General features: G+C 37.5%; 2 protein-coding genes across 2 annotated transcripts in view; one reads left to right on the top strand and one right to left on the bottom strand.

Moving 5' to 3' along the window:
• The window catches only part of LOC117295130 (nicotinamide/nicotinic acid mononucleotide adenylyltransferase 1-like), a 46,284-nt gene extending 36,767 nt beyond the window's left edge, over positions 1-9,517 (bottom strand). Inside the window, exons 1-2 of the mRNA XM_033777694.1 lie at positions 9,500-9,517; positions 7,676-7,830 (exon numbers count right to left, since the gene is read on the bottom strand). Of these exons, the coding sequence (XP_033633585.1) occupies positions 7,676-7,781 (106 nt within the window). The 5' untranslated portion in view covers positions 7,782-7,830; positions 9,500-9,517. The remainder of the gene's footprint in view (positions 1-7,675; positions 7,831-9,499) is intronic.
• On the top strand, positions 7,825-16,269 carry LOC117295128 (nitric oxide-associated protein 1-like). Its single transcript, XM_033777693.1, has 9 exons — positions 7,825-9,822; positions 10,634-10,846; positions 11,804-11,936; positions 12,437-12,588; positions 13,125-13,348; positions 13,723-13,854; positions 14,498-14,614; positions 15,253-15,370; positions 15,843-16,269. Exons 1-9 carry the CDS (start codon positions 8,151-8,153, stop codon positions 16,025-16,027), a joined length of 2,946 nt encoding a protein of 981 aa, XP_033633584.1. The 5' UTR covers positions 7,825-8,150; the 3' UTR covers positions 16,028-16,269.
• The last annotated feature ends 800 nt before the right edge of the window (positions 16,270-17,069 follow it).

Raw genomic sequence — 17,069 nt, 5'->3', positions numbered from 1 at the left:
CTCATCATATGCATGAAATAATAAACCTGTGAAAATTTGAGCTCAATCGGTCATCGAAGTTGCGAGATAATAATGCAAGAAAAAAACACCCTTGTCACACGAAGTTGTGTGCTTTCCGATGCTTGATTTCGAGACCTCAAATTCTAAATCTGAGGTCCCAAAATCAAATTCGTAGAAAATTACTCCTTTCTCGAAAACTACGTTACTTCAGAGGGAGCCGTTTCTCACAATGTTTTATACTATCAACCTCTTCTTATACTCGATACCAAGTAAGGTTTTATGCTAATAATTATTTTGAGCAATTACCAATAGTGTCCACTGCCTTTAAACTTAAAATAGAGAATAAGCAAAGGTATGAGGTACATGGATTACAAATAATGTCTAACAAATAAATTAATCTCTAGTTGCACAACCTCCTGAAACTCTCATCACGTAGGCCTATGTCTATAGTTTCTTTGAAGGAATTTGTGTCATAAAAACAAAATTGAACAGCGATGATTTGCCATACACATTCCAGAAAGAAGTTTAAGGCCTGTAGTAGTGGTATTACATGTAATATTTAAAAAAAATCAGTGAGCTTTTAGGAAGAAGCTTGTAGTATTTTCTTGTACACCAATCCTTTGCCTTTGACTCGCTCATCAATCAATCACCCTGAATGCAACTTGAGTATATTGAGGCGCCAAGATGATGCCTCTAATTCAAAGCCTTATTTTCATCTTACTCCGACTGCCTCATAGCCTGTGTTCTTACATTCAGTTTCTCATAAACTACAAAATGATGACAACATATCCAATATCTCCAATGAATGGAACAGTTGGTATAGATGAACTTGCAGGCTAACTAATATAAGTTGACATGCTGGAATGACTAATTCCTATCAATCATCCATGTGCAGCAGATGTAGCTCTAAGGTTAATGAGATATTAAACAGACTTCTCTTCTTTAACGCTGGTCAAGGTCTACAAGTTGCGTTATATGGAAAGAAATTTTTTAAGTTTCTTATCAGACTGAAGAATTCGCTGATACATGTACATACTTGCAATAATTTGACTTATTTTATTATTTATTTACTATTTATGAGAGTAAAATATGCACCCATGTACACGTATTCAACTTGCTCACATTTGTTCCACTTCACTGGCCATCATTTCACTGCAAAGTTCTAAACTGTAGGTTTTGTTTGTTAGAATTAGTATGCTTCAGGAGAAGTCACTTTTTGGGATTCATAAATAAAGCCACAATATAATAAAATGGTACATGTAATTCAGAGAATTCTCATCCCTGTATAATGCAACTAGTGTTTTTATTCCTTACAAATAATGCAACCAGTGTTTGTATTCCTTAAAGGTTAGGGGCAATGAGATACATGTAGCACATTTAAATGTGTAAATAATTAAATGAACCTCTGAAAATAAAAGGATACCTATATTTTTTAATGGTACAAGTGTAGAATGTAGGTGATGGTAAATGCATTAAATGTAACAAAAAGTAGCACTCTTCAACTGACCCTGTTAAAGGCAATGGACACTATTGGTAATTACTCAAAATAATTATTAGCATAAAACCTTTCTTGGTGACGAGTAATAGGGAGAGGTTGATGGTATAAAACATTGTTAGAAACGGCACCCTCTGAAGTGCCATAGTTTTCGAGAAAGAAGTAATTTTCCACGAATTTGATTTCAAGACCTCTTAAGAACTTGAGGTCTCGAAATCAACCATCTAAACGCACACACCTTCGTGTGACAAGAATGTTTTTTTCTTTCATTCATATCTTGCAAGTTCTATGACCGATTGAGCTCAAATTTTCACAGGTTCATTATTTTATGCATATGTTGAGACCCACCAACTGTGAAGGCTAGTCTTTGACAATTACCAATAGTGTCCACTGCCTTTAACAAAAGAACACTTCCGGTTCGACAGCAGTTTACAGTCTGAATTGTCAGTTACATGTAGATGGTTCCATACAAAACACAAATATCGGCAAGCTAGTCAAGCGATAAAAAGACCTGATTGCAAAATAACTTTATACAGTGTACATATACGTGTTTCAGAATGAATGGATGAAGTTAAACCAAAGTGGGTGTAGTGTAGAACTGCACTGTATTCCACAAGGTGCTGTGTAGTACAGTGCAGTATCTAATGTGTAACGTATCTATGTTCTAACACAAGTATCTTTCAGTAAATGCCTCAAATGCCATCAGTTTGACATCTATCTAGCAGTCCTACACTACAGTATGGAATTACAGTACTACAAATACATGCTGTAGTTTCATTTCAAATAAAACCGTTCCAAATGATCAAATTACATTTAATGTATTCAAATTCTAAACTGATGCACACTTGGCACAATTATGGATGACCTTAAAATATGTTGCTGAAAAACTATTATAAAAATGTGTTCTAATTCCCCAAATTGCAGCAGTTTTCAAATAAGATTAAAAAAGACTGCGACATAAAAAACACACAGCTTTACAGATTTGGAATGCTTGATTGTTTTTAACCAAAAAGAACCAAGAGTTATACTGTACTCATTTGGTTCATTCAGTTGTACATGTAGGATCCCTTTATCCTTATAAACTATGTTTGACAGCACTTAAAATTGTCACTGTTTTCACCAACTGTTATGTATCAACTGTGGAGTCCTCTTTTGTAATTGTTAATATTGTATAAGTAGATATTCTCTTGATTATTTGAACAATATTCCCAAACTTTCAATTCCTGTTCACTTGTGAATGTAAGAAAAAACATGTCCCTCAGCTTCTTGCTTACTCCCTACAGTCAAATAAGGCCCATACACAAAAAAAATATGTCATTTTTTAAACAACTTTTTATGACATCCTCGCACTACCTACAAAATTGATGAAGAGCGTCTCTTGGAGGGCTTATTATTTTTTAATCATCTTCTACCCATCTCAGGTCAGTGAGCTGTGAAGGAATAATCGAGCAAGTCAAATCATGAAGTAGTCTAGATGATTGATAACAACATAAGATGTGTACCCACTTTCACAGCGCTTATAAGATGCCATATGGCACCTGTGGATAGTATACAAATTTGTGTGGGCGACCAGTTTGTCGGGAAAGGTGTAAAAATGACCCGATGGCTTACGTTCCTATGCTTAGTTCTACCCTGTGGGACACTATCAGTCAGGGAACCAGTTGACATCTTCTTTAAAACATTGTTGTGGTACATGTACATCACTCATCCATTATTACACATGTACTCATGCCACAGAGCGAACTACATACACCATTGAACAGATCTGTGCCAGTCTCAATTATCTTCATTTCTACACAAGCTTCAAACTGTATCATATTTCAATGTTATTACATAATGTCGAGATGAGAGAGTCAGAACTATGTTAATGGTAAAAATTGGCAGGTCTAACCTGACATTCAGAAAAGAATTGAACAATGTTGATCAATTATGGATATTTTCTTTTCATACCCCCCCCCCCATGGTTTCACTATTCCTATTTTGAGCTTGTCACGTTGGGCAGCTGCACGTGGGGGTGTTTAAAAGGTTGTTAAAGAACGGCTGGCTTCCGGGTGTTGGGCGCACAAGCTCATGTACGCCAATTTTATTACGCTGAGCCAATTCATAGCGATTTACCTGCCGGTTTTAAACAGCCGTTTAAGAGCTTGTCACAACCCTTTTATTTCCTAAGTAATAAGAGAATCATGAGTAGTTTTTGAGATTTTAAATTGTTACTTCATCATTGATTTCCAACTGATCTTAGTTCATAACAGATTACCATCAAAAGGAGTATGTACACATGATTTCACCTGCAAACACACTATGTACTTGACATTGTCCAACCTCCAGATAAAAACATGTGTATCTCTTTAACAGACTTCATGTCTCAGTACATTTTACTTTCAATAAAGTTTATAAAATATTCTGTGTACAATGTACATAGTGCATTTTGGGTCAAAGCACTATTATAACAAGCTTGGAGCCAAGTAACATGGTTTAGGACAAACCATCCATGGATAAGACCCTTAATGCACTACTGTGTACATGAACAGTACTTGACAAGCGCAACTTGTGCAGTAATTACTTCATCAAACCTGCACTACTGTACATCTTGTACAATATTTGTGACCCGCTACGTGAAAATGAGTCAGATGTCGCCCAATGCATATTAAGTTATGGACAGTTAAATGTGGAAAATATTTTTTAAATGTTTTTTTTCTTTTCTTTTCTTTTTAAGATCTATATTTGCATGGTTAACCTTCAGAACACTTACTGTAACTTTTAGGCAATAAAGCTATGAAAACAACAATTTTGTGATCATACTCATGTCTAATTTGTATCCTTTTGCGCGAAATGGTAGTTTAAAACATCACTTTACTTGTAATACGTTTTTCAAAAATTATGTATTGGCTAATTTCAAACGGAAGTACATGTAACTACTCAGCAACGCGATACCCCCCAAAGCTTAGACATATACCAAATTACTGCTGTTGGTGTGTTCTTTCCAGCCATGCATATAACTCAATCCTTGAAATTTTCAACATCTGACTCATTTTCACATAGCGGGTCACATTTAGTCTCTTAACTGTAAACAAGTGGATTTCAATTTCTGACTTTGAAATTCATAAAAAAATGTTTCCCTTAATTACTTGTTTACATGAACACAATAAAAAAAAAATGAACATTCAGTGATATGTTCTGCTAGTTAAAGTATGCATGTTGGATAACAATGAACACTGCTACAGTGCATGTACACGATGTAAATATAATGCATTCTTGTAAACCCTAATAAGGTGCTAAATAATTGGGTCTCAAAATCCATCACTGCAATAACCTATCTTTCTGAAAGTTTGTATATACTCAGCGCCTTGAGTACCTTGTTTGGTAGATACGTGCGCTATATAGCCTAAGACTTCGATATTATTGCAAAGTACAATCAAATCATGATATTCCAAAGGTAACGATGCCACACCTATTTTTATTTTGAATTTCCAGTGAAGAAGCAATAATGTAGCCTAACCACAACAAAAGACTTTGACTCTATAATAAACATTTCTCAAGTTAACTGTAAAAAGTACTACACTGTAACAACTTGACAGTCACTATGTACAAGGTAGGTTATTAACCAACAAGTGTGCTAAAAATGGCTTAAAATTCACCATACTTTTGTAATGTACGCACTTAGTTATGTCTTTGGAAACTGAGTAAAACATTATTTTGGATAATAATGAACTCTCCCAGTGTCCTACAGCGCATGTAGATATAATGCATTCAAACTTGTACAAACCCACTTCCAATTGTTGTGAGATCAATGTGTTTTTTTAATACCTGACTACAGTAGCAGTAATTTGTAAACGGATGTAAACCGACCTTCATGTCTTTCCTTCCTTCCTTTAAACATTTCCCTCTTGGTAAAACCTTCTTGATATGACTCACCAACAACACTAAGATAATAACAATTTCACTGAAAGAATATAATTGCAAAATTAACAATGTCTGGGTGTGTGGCAATGAAGTATTGTACGTACTTGTAAACGGAATATGCGAGCAATCGTGAGCAATCTTTTTTATTTTAAGGAAGTTTTTCCCAAAGTGACCCAATTGTGGCATAAATTTGGGCTCAACCTCATTCCTCTAGGCAGCAGGCAATATCAATCCCTCTTTTTATGATCCAAAAAGGTATGCTCCGATAAAATAGTGGTAAGATTAACACACCCATAGGAGCAAGGTTGTTTCAGCTCTGGATACATGATCATTGTGAGGTTGTTTTTAAACACTGTGCTTCATGAGTGGGGATTGCCAAGTGGCTAGACCCACTCAACTAGGGTCAATCCATTTAAAATCTGTATGATATCCCTGCCTCCGTGAGATGCCAAGTTCAGAGGCCAGACCTGCGTGAGATTATTCAACAGCCCCCCCCCCTGATTTTTAATATATTTTTTACGCCGTCCGAGAAAAAAATCTTGGTCTGCCTGGAAAAAAAAACAAAGAACAGTTTTTTGTAGAAACTTATTTGTGGAAAAAAAAAGTGTTTCAAAATGCATTAAAAACCTCTTCAGTATACTTCAAACTCACATGAGGTACACAGGAGATGTTGCTGGTTTTCATGTGGAGGTACGATTGTGTCAGATTATTTCCCCCTAAAAAGAACAAATTCTGGCTAATCAAAATCCTCCGCTCACGACTTCTGCCTGTTGTTTTGAGTCTACGCTCATGGAGCGCGTTCAACTAATGTGTGAGACTTGCCTAATGCGTGAGACTTGGTAGGTCTGGCCCCCTATGCATCGCAGTCGCAGATACCCACAACTCATGCACAAATTGCGTCATCTTTATGTGGTCCTAACTTTTTCGTAGCCTGCATTTATTTTAAGATATTTATATTTTATTTATTAATTAATTTTGGTTGTTAAAGGCAGTGGACACTATTGGTAATTACTAAAAATATTTGTTAGCATAAAACCTTACTTGGTATTGAGTAATGGGGAGGTTGATAGTATCAAACATTGTGAGAAACAGCTCTCTTTGAAGTGGAGTAGTTTTCAAGAAAAAAGTAATTTTCCATGAATTTGAACTCGAGCGAAAGAGTAAAAAATGTCCCAGGTTGAAAATTTGAATCTGAGGGGGGGCGGAGCTTCGGCTGTGTGTGCACGTCACCGGGGTAGACGACTCAGCGCTGCGTGTAGTGCATTTTGTATCCCGGTAACTGTGCAGCCGTAGTCTTGGTTCCAAGACCATTGGTGTTGCGGGGTCACACACAACCAACGTTCTGATCTATGCATGGCAAAAACTGTACACGCTTGTAATAACCGCACGTTAGCGAGCGCTCTGTTTCTCTGATTTCCGCATCTCACCGCGTGTACAAGACTACGGCTACACAGTTGCAGGGATACAGAATGCACCACACGCAGCGCTGAGTCCGTGACGTGCACAAACAGCGAAGCTCCGCCCCCCTCAGATTCGAATTTTCAACCTGGGACATTTTTTACTCTTTCGCTTGGGGATCTGGTAAGTTTTTGTCTTTTTTCTTCAAATTATTTCCTCAATGGTGTTTTGAGTGATATGGTAGGATTCATTAGACATTGAGGATCAAGTTCGTGTTCCTAGAATTTGTGTCATGATTTTCAAAAGTGGTAAAAATGGAGCAAATCTGCTGACTAGTAGGGACGAGCTGTCGAAATTGTACGCTTTTAACCGTTTCGCCCTACACACATTGAGGGAGCTCCGCAACCCTCCTGCCTGGCGTCTGTCGGGAGGAGGGTTAGGTTATCGCAACTATGAACTAAACACAGACATGACCAGATGACATTATAAATTGACAGGGCAGAGGCTGCCAAGGAAGAATACCAGATAATTATAAATATAAGAAAATTGAGTGCTAAAAAATAACCCTGCCTACTAAAAGGTACTACTCAACTCAACAGTCAACAGTGTGACGAAACGAAAGTAAAGAACACACGAATAATCTTCATCATACAGTACTGCATTATGTGTACTCAGATTTTAACATGAACATACGACACGTACGACATGATTCATGCATGGATTGCGTACATATACAATAACAAACACCGACTGCATACCGTAATCGGCGTCATTTTGGCCAATGTAAATTTACCGTTTTTTAATTAACACCACCTTCAGAAAAAATACAATTATTTGAAAAGAAAGTATTTAAAACAAAATAGGCTAAATTCTACTTACCAAACATCCGGAGATGCATGTTTGTGATGGGGTTAAAAGACCCGCAAGCCAGCAACACAACTTTCGTGGGCGCGGCCATCTTTTCGCATGAACACTGAGTGCTCATGGGTAATGGATCCTGCACCGCGGAATCCGAAGTTTTGTTAAACTTTCGACTGCAAATTGAGATGAATTTGAACTTGGATGGCATTATAAAATATAAAGTGCTGCGAATGTTAAAAACTTGTAATACTTGATATTAAAAATAAACGATTCTTGTATTTATAGGAAGACGACTGTACAATACAGTCTTTGGAAAAATCGAACGAGGTAGCTGACTGGCATTGCACGTGCGAAGTGTTTACGAAATGCACTCGCATATTCTGTAAATCAGGACGTTGATTCCCCGGTGGAATTACTTAAAATCATTGTTTGCTGGAAGACTGTTTCGTCAAACAAGTACACAACTTGTATAATCACTGTGGAAGATTGTAAAATGATCCGTTGTCCACTACGTTCGCGATGGCTTCCTGCAAGTTTACTGAACGTGAACCGAAGCGGCCAGCAGTGTGCGCTGAGTCACTGCCCGGGATTGAGTGGCAAGCACCCGGTACAGCAGAGTTGCGTCCACGCTCCCTGGATGAGGTTAAACTGGGCACCACTGTGTACTATGGACAACCCATCACCGCCTACGCACAGTAGACAAGGGCAAATGAAATCATCCAAGCGGTCACTGACAAATCTCAGTTCGGGCACTTGTTTACTTCCATGGATCAAGCCAGTGCCATTACACTCAGTGAATAATTATCAGGCTGCAAATTTTGTTAGTGATGCCTCATCAAACAATGGCAAGAAAGCATTAAGAATTGGAAAGTCGAAAGTGGGTCAATTACTAGCAAGCAATCCTATGACCAGAGGAAAACCGAAGGAAGGTAGATTGCAAGAAAGATCAACGACTTGTCCTAAATTTACACAAGAAAATGAAAAGGATGAAATTGACATTCACAGCCCAGAGGGGGCCCTCCAAGATTCTCTACCTACTGAAGATGAATTGCATCAAATGTTGTATCTCAGAAACAGCAAATATGCCTCAACAAAACTACACAAAAAAGAGTCGCATCGTTCTGTTGATGATGTCAAGGAAATGAATGCTTTTGATGAGCAATATTTTAAGAATGTAGCAAATTATGAGAATCAATCGATGGTAGATCACAGCAGTCTTCCAGTCAAGCACACATCTCCTGATGAGCCGAGCAAAGATCACACAAATGAATTTGATCGTCAATATTTTGCAAGTGTGCAAGACCAAGCTCATTTTTCAAAGGAAACAAGAAATAGTCTGAAGAAGTCCACACCAGTCTACATAGACACAAACTCAGCAGAAAATCACATTGATAATCATGCTTATAGCGCAAAGACAAAGGAAGCCATGAAGCTTTTTGACAAAAAGTTAGGAACATTGTTTGAAAGCAATTCGAATAAGTCAGAAAATATCAACCTCAGATCGCTGTTTGAACCTCATGAAACCTCAACCACATTTAGGAGGATTGAGGACGACCAAGATCACCACAAGGAGGTTACATTTGAGATGGAGACAAGTTTTGAAGACACATCTCCTGAGATGATATTAAGCAACAGACCTCTGAAAGCAAAATTAGAAGCTGAGCGCAAGTTCGTGGAGTCAAAAGAGGAGTTCCGTATTGGGGATCATAACTTTGCAGACCTTGAGCCCGAGATAATTAAAGCTTTGAAGACTGCTTGGGAATCTAAAACAAAAAGGGTAGTCAGAAGAAAAAAGGAGAAGAACAAGATATTCGGAACACCAGATCCTAATTTACCATCTACCAATGTTCCCTGCTCAGGATGTGGAGCTATCTTCCAAGGGCATGATGCTAAGCAACCAGGCTTTATGCCGAGTGAGAAGTTTAAGGAGCTCTTGGATAATAATGGACTAGAGAGGGCAGTATGTCAGAGATGCTGGTTAATGACCCATCGTGAGATGGCTCCGGATGTTAGCATCAGAGAGGATGACTACCGAGATATTATAAGCTCTATCAGGAAGAAAGAAGCCCTTGTATTGGTTCTTGTAGACATGCTAGACTTCCCTTGTAGTCTGATTCCAAACCTGAAGGAGCTTGTTGGGGAAAGCAAACCTATGGTTATAGTGGGTAAGACATTCATGTAGGAGGGTCAGGGATTAGACTTCTGGGCATAGACCAATCACTAGAGGGATACCTTCATGACAGATTTTCTTTTGAATCTGTGTGGGGAGTTTGAATTATTGTAAATAGTGCAGCATGATATTAATCCTCCACATTGTACTTGGGGGAAACCTTCCCAAATCCTTAACTGAAATAAAAGATTCAGGACTGCAGGCCCAAATTACATCCAGTGTACTGGGGCTCTGTACTCATTGAAAACAAAAATTGACATTTGCATTTTTTAATTCTAGTATGAAAATGCAAATCTCAAAATTAAAACCAATTTTTACAGAGCCCCAGTTGCTGGGTCTAGGCCTAAATAATGACTGCTTATCACGGGGATCACAGCTTATCCAAGTGCAAACACTTTTGTGGGGAGTTCAGTTACATCCGAGAGAAAGATATTGCAGGATTGAGGTCAATCTGTATGTTCGAAAATGTTTTTGGAGTGGGGGGGGGTCAATAACAAATACTGTCTAAAAATAATGTATCTGCCCAGATACAGTTTTATATCAAATGTAACCTACAATCTTCAGGTTGATATAGTTAATAAATAACCGCTGCTGAACATTCGTGTAGGTGTGTTGGAAGATGTTCATCACACTTGAGTGGTCAACCGTTTGGTCACTAGCGATTGCATATATAATGTCAGAACAATTTTGGTAACAAAAACTTCTCTGTGTTTATTGTATTATTTTTGCCATCCATAACACACAAGAATAATATTAATAATGTTACTTTCATCGTTTGCTTTTGTTTTTCAAATTTTATTTTTGAGGCAATAAAGCTGACCTGCTCCCTAAGGATTCTGAAGATTGTTACCAGCGCATGAGAACACAGTTACTACAAGCATGTGTAGATGCTGGAGTGTGTAATGGTGACAATGTCAAACACGTTGCTCTCATTAGTGCCAAGTCTGGCTTTGGTATCGAGGATCTCATCACTGCATTACAGAAGAAGTGGGGCTCACTGGGAGATGTTTATCTCATAGGTAGGTCTCAAAAGGGCACTTACAGACCATGTAACGTGACATCACACGCTTACAAAAAGGCCACACAGTTGCCTCGGGTCGATTCCACAAAGATATAGTCCTAACTTGGGATTAGTCTAGGACCTGCCCTGCTCTGTAGGAGTAATTTAAAACTTAAGGCTGGTCCAAGGATGAGTTGGATAAGACTAGTCTTAACTCTTTGTGAAATTCTCCCTTGGACTTCCTGCAGGCATGGTTTGTACACAGCTCAAAAATGTGCACTTCATGAAATTGTAGTGTACAGATATTATAAGCTTGGAATATGAGTAAAGGGGCGGATCTCAAAATCCTGACAGACCCGCCCCCACCCCCTGTTATTGTTGTTACTCTTGAGTTGATGTGGAATTTATTATACAAATTATTAAGTCTTCCGTATGACCAGTGCAGTATCTTGCCTGCCAGGAAATGACCTGGTAATTAATAAGTTCTCTCTTTTTCAGACATAGTTCTGTATTTTAAAATCAGAAAGTTTACTTGTTGTAGAGAACAGTTCAACTGTTCTGAATGCCCAAATGCCAAATGATGATGGTCGGAATAGCCTCATCAGTGGCCACTGTTGGGTATGACTTTTTCTGTACATTCTTTTGATTTTGAAAACTATGGTCACTGATCCTTGTACATTTCTCATTGGAAATGTCTGTGTTAATTTCTACACTGTGCAGTGATCTATTATTACATTGAAGTACAATCCAAAAGATCTGCTCCATCATTGAAATTTTAACTTTTCCTTTTTTCCTGTCATTGCTAGGTTTCATTGCACTGACTGTAACTTTTTGTGGTTAAAAGTTTATCAAGTTAACATTGTTTAAAATCTTGATAAATGTAAAAACTTAAATGGATTCTTTGTGGTATATGCGGTAAAGAAACGTTGCTAGAATTAAAACTTTTTTAACCATTTTGTTACATTTAACTCGCCAGGGACAACGAATGTTGGAAAGTCTACATTGTTTAACCATCTCCTTAAGTCTGACTACTGCAAAGCTAAAGCATCATGGTTGATTAGTAAAGCTACAATCTCACGATGGCCAGGCACAACGCTCAATCTACTCAGGTATAGTTCCTATATATATTATACATTTATTTCACAAACTGACATGATTGACAGATCATACAAAAAAGAAGGGCCTATATGAAAATTAACATTATTACAGGTGCATAAACTCCTCCCACCATCTTCATACCGAACCCCAGACACAGCACTTCATAGTATACAGCCTTAAGGTGTGAGCTATTATTTACTTTCAAACCTTAAGATGTGTGTGAAATATTGTACAGCTTGAGAAATGGTCTGGAAAATGTGGAATGGATTTCAGTCTGAGTCTGATAGCTTCCATATAGTGTTGTATAGGCTTGGAACTAGTACCAACTGTATTATAAAATGCTTCCTTTCTAATTAATGGCAAATATAAATATTGTGCCTCTATACTCTAGTGATAATCTATTTGATAGTTGCTAAATCAGTTTACCTCAATTGAAACCGAAGTGCGTAAAGTGACAGGCAAAACATACAATGTTGGTTACTGTTTTCTTCAAAATGTCACAAAATATCAGGTTTCCAGTTGTAAGACCAACTGCCGAGAAAGAAGCTTTGCGACAGACAAGATTACTGGCAGAACGTAAACAGGCAAAGGCTAAGGAAGAGTTGAAGAAGAAACAGCACAAACAGGATATTGGGAAGCTGGATGAAGAGGCTTATGTCCGAGGTGAGGAAAGGTTGATGAAGAAAGATCCATCAAAGGTCAAATGATGCTACTGAAGAGAGAGATTTATGGCAGAGGCTAATTATCATGCAAGATTAGTGAATAGAGATTCATACAGATTCAGCCAAAAAGTGGATGGAGTGTATCACACATGCCATTACTGAGTGTTATTGACTCGAGTCACTGACTTGGACTGGAGTCAGACTCCAATTGCCAATTTGTTTGACTTGCGACTTGACTTCAGGAAAAAAGACTTGGTTGCAACACTGCCATTACCTATCCATTTTTACATGGTAATGCCTTGGAGGTAGGGTCAGGATTGTTTTTAGGGATTGTTTGGGGGCCTATTATTTTTGTTGAAAAAAACCTTGGCATGCACTAAATGCTTCTCCTATGAGCTTCTGATAGTCATTAGAGTTTAATTAATGTCTGAAATGGTTTATGTAGCAATTTTGATTGTTAAAGGAATTGTTAGATAACATGTAGGTTTAAGCATGTAGTCTCAAGAAGGAAGTTTGTTGTTTTCTTTGTTCTTGTAGGTTCTGTTGGAAGATCTTATGACATTAACATACAGAAAGATGAGAATGAGTTAGATGATAGTGATCCATTTTCAATCACAGTCGGCAAGGTGTCATCTTCGTCATCTTCCAGTCAACTGGCTCCTAAAATAAACAAGGAAAAGCTTCCGTTTTCATTCAGGGATGAAGAGTTTGATCTTGGTCGATGGTTTTATGACACCCCAGGATTGATCAATGATCAACAGGTTAGAGTTTGCTTAATACTCATCCAATCTGTCTGGAATCTGTTTACAATACAGAATTTTCACATCTTCCGAACTCCCTCCACAAAAAAAATGCATAAAAAATGAAGGCCTTGATGTTGAGCATAATGCTCATTGACAGTAAAAGTGTGGGCTTTCTCAATGTAATTTAATTCATCTATATCTGAACGACCACCAGGTTACGGTGCTAGCAGTCCACCAACTCAGTTAAGTCTAACCCTGTGTTGGCGGTCTCCCTAATTTATCAATATCTTTGTTCAGGGTAGCATCTAGTGTATCTGTCACAACACTAGTCTTTGTCATTCTTAGGAATTTAATGGGACTCTTAAATGATAATTTTTGTTTTTTCTTATAAGATTTTGACCAAGTTAACATCGGAAGAATTGAAGGCTGTAGTGCCAAAGAAGGTTCTCCTTCCTAAGACTGTTGTCATCTTGCCTGGTAATACAATCTTCATCGGTGGAATGGGTCGTCTGGATTATCTAGAGGTAAGAAGATTGAATATATCCTGGCCCTCTATTGGTGGAAATAGAGTCGTTCTGTCTGGATGAGATACTTGATTCACAACATCCCTTAACATCAAGCTCCTATGAATCCTTGATTATGATTGGTCAACAGCCAGGTAAAATGGCATCACGCACGGCTAACTGTTTTCCCATGGTCGGCCATTCCACGGGTCAAAATGCGTAGTGTTTGTGCATCTAGTGTGTTGGGTCATTTGTTGTGGCGATACAACAAAGCACACAGATGTGCAGCAACCCAAAATTAACTACAAACTTACCTGTAACTACTTTAATATGTAAATGTTTTTTTCAAGGCATTCATTATGAGAGCTGTTTGCAACCACTCTGTTGTAACCATCAGGAAAGTGCAACCAAACTTATTTAAACTCAAATCAATAAGTCCCTTTTCACAGTTTGCAAAATGTAAGGAGGAAAGAACACACTTTTTTTTTCCGTTAAAACAATGTGTTTTATTATGTGGGACTGTGGAATACAGGAAAATAAATCATGTTTATATAAAATAAATGCTCCACATTTGAATTGATCAATGCAGAAAGGTTAACACTTTTCATATTCAACCTGCGATTGTGTAATAACTTGATTGATGTTTTCTCTGTCTCTGTTGAAGGGTCACAAGGCAGCCTTCTTCACAGTCTTTACTTCTAAAGCTTTGCCAGTCAGTCTCGTCTCAACAGATAAAGCTGATGAGCAGTATCAACACTGGTTGGAGAATGGTCGCTTAAAGGTATCAACATTAGGCTTGGATTTGACACTGTTATAACTTTAGTTTTAAATTAATTGTGAAAACCTGGAATACATGGTTTCCTAATACTCAGTACAAAGATGGTACAGGTGAAACAAATCATCTTAACCCTACGGTATCCTTGGTCAATTAAATCAAACCAAATTTGACACTGTCTATTGGCAGGGCTGGTTAAATTGGCCCTTTCTATCAGGCATGTCAAACTTTCCCAATTACAGGGATATTTACATTTGTTATTTCCCCATCTCCATTTTTCTTGTCATCCATGATACCATGCTGTTATGGCATTGCACTCCACACACTCCATCAAAGCTTTACAACCAAAAGATTTCCTTTTTTTGTTTACTGCCGTCACATGCCTGATTTATATCGCATTGGTATTGGTAACAACACATCACATGACCTTAAGATGACCTTTTTGAAAGTTCATGTTTTGAAAATAATAGAATCTAGGAAGTTGTCTTTGAATTTGCTTAGAAGTCAGCTTTGGAGTCTTTGTGTATGCTCTGACTGCTGTCACAGTTGTTGTCATTAAATATAGGCACTGCAAAATCCCCCTATAAATACTCTGTCTAAACGTTTTCTTGAGATCCTGACAATAAGTTTGTTTTTTGGTTCAGGTACCTCTAGGGGGTAAGGAGCGACTAAAGACTCTACCTCCATTGCAGCCAATGGAGATGACGGTCCATGGAGTAGGATGGGACTGCAGTGCGGCTGATGTACTCTTCTCATCTGTCGGTATGTAATATAAATAAGAAACGACAACACAATTTCCTTCTCTCCTAAACAATTGAAGTGGCCAAAGTTCCAACTTCAGATGTCCTCTTCAACAATAGAAATCCATTGATTTGTTGTGTTGATAGTAGACAACATTATCAACCACAGGCCTTAAATTTCATCTTTGAGGGGGCAAGGCCATTTTCAGTTTGCAAAGGGCACTTTTATTGGATAATCTTAAAGTCAATGAGAAACTTTTGAAGGGGCACCGAGGCCAAGTTGCAGGGAAATGGGAGGCCATAGCCTTGGGGCCTGCGTGTAATTCCGTGCCTGCAAGTGAAGTGAATCCTGACTTGAAATCACCAATTTCCAGTGAACATTTTTGAAAAAGTTTAAATGTGCTCCACCTTGGATTTTTCGATTGTGACATCAAAGATGAACTCTGCTTAATGCTGATTTACAGGAATTTGAACATTTGTTTTCTTTTTTTAAGGTTGGGCAGCAGTAACAGCGGCTGATGGAATGGAGGTTAAACTACGAGCCTACACCCCCGGAGGGTTAGGCTGTATTCTTAGACGCCCCGCCCTTCTTCCTTATGTGGTCAACCTAAGAGGGAAGAGACATGCTAAGACCCCGTTCTTCAGGGTGGATAGAGAGAAGCTGTTGCGCTATTTATAGACTGAAAATAAATCTTAAAATGTTTTTACAATCTTAAGCTTGAAAATTTGTCTGGCTTGTACACACAGATTTTGGACACAAAAGTCAAGGTTAATTCATAACAGATTTCCTGTCAGACTGTTTTATTTTATTCCAAATCATGGGTTTGAATTGATGCATAAATCTCTTTGTCAGTAGAATCTTAAAGTATATTATTGAACTGAAAATTATTGGATGAACATAAATATGGAACAAGAACCTTCTATATTGCAATAGTGTTGTTTGTTACATCTAACATATTACACAAGATGCAGTTATTCCATTCACAGAGAGCATTTGTGTGCAAAAACAGAAATGGCTGTTGCAATTTGCTTACTCACCAAAAAGACCTGATGTATAATTGCAAACAAATAGATATTGGCCCTACGTTTCAACCCTAGCAGAGTCTTTCTCAGAGGCATTTATTTGTAGTTAATCAGTTTTAAAAAGCTGTTAAGCAGAAAATACTGCTAGCAAATTTCTTGTTTGATATTAATTTCAGCGTTCAATGGTTATCATCACAACAATAACCATCGCACAACCCACTACAAAACCTGTTTTTGGCGATTGGTTTTTCCTCCAAATGACATACCTGGGTATTTTTTTAAAACAAATTATGAATGTTTTGCATTCATGCAATGATGCAAATATTTTAATTCGTTGAAAGATTAAGTGATCCATTTAACTCGGCTTCGCCTCATTAAACAGAACATTTCATATTTCAACTCATGGAAATATTGCACCAATAAATTCATAACAGTCACTATTTGTATTATATTACTCAATTTATGTATCATGAAGTCAACCTTGCTGTATGCATGTACACATATTCCCTCAGTAAGCACCTTAAGTTCACAAAAATGTTTACAAATATAAACATTAAGTTTCTTATAAAATAAATCAAAATTAAATTTGCATAATTACATTATCATTTATTAGTGTGCCATTTATTATGTAGAAAAATACTTTTTAAAATATAATTATTTGAATAAATTTTGTTTATGAGCTCTGAAAATTCATGATG

Source organism: Asterias rubens, chromosome 9, assembly GCF_902459465.1.
Source record: "Asterias rubens chromosome 9, eAstRub1.3, whole genome shotgun sequence".
Classification (NCBI taxonomy): domain Eukaryota; kingdom Metazoa; phylum Echinodermata; class Asteroidea; order Forcipulatida; family Asteriidae; genus Asterias; species Asterias rubens.
This window is presented reverse-complemented; position numbering and strand designations above follow the sequence as displayed.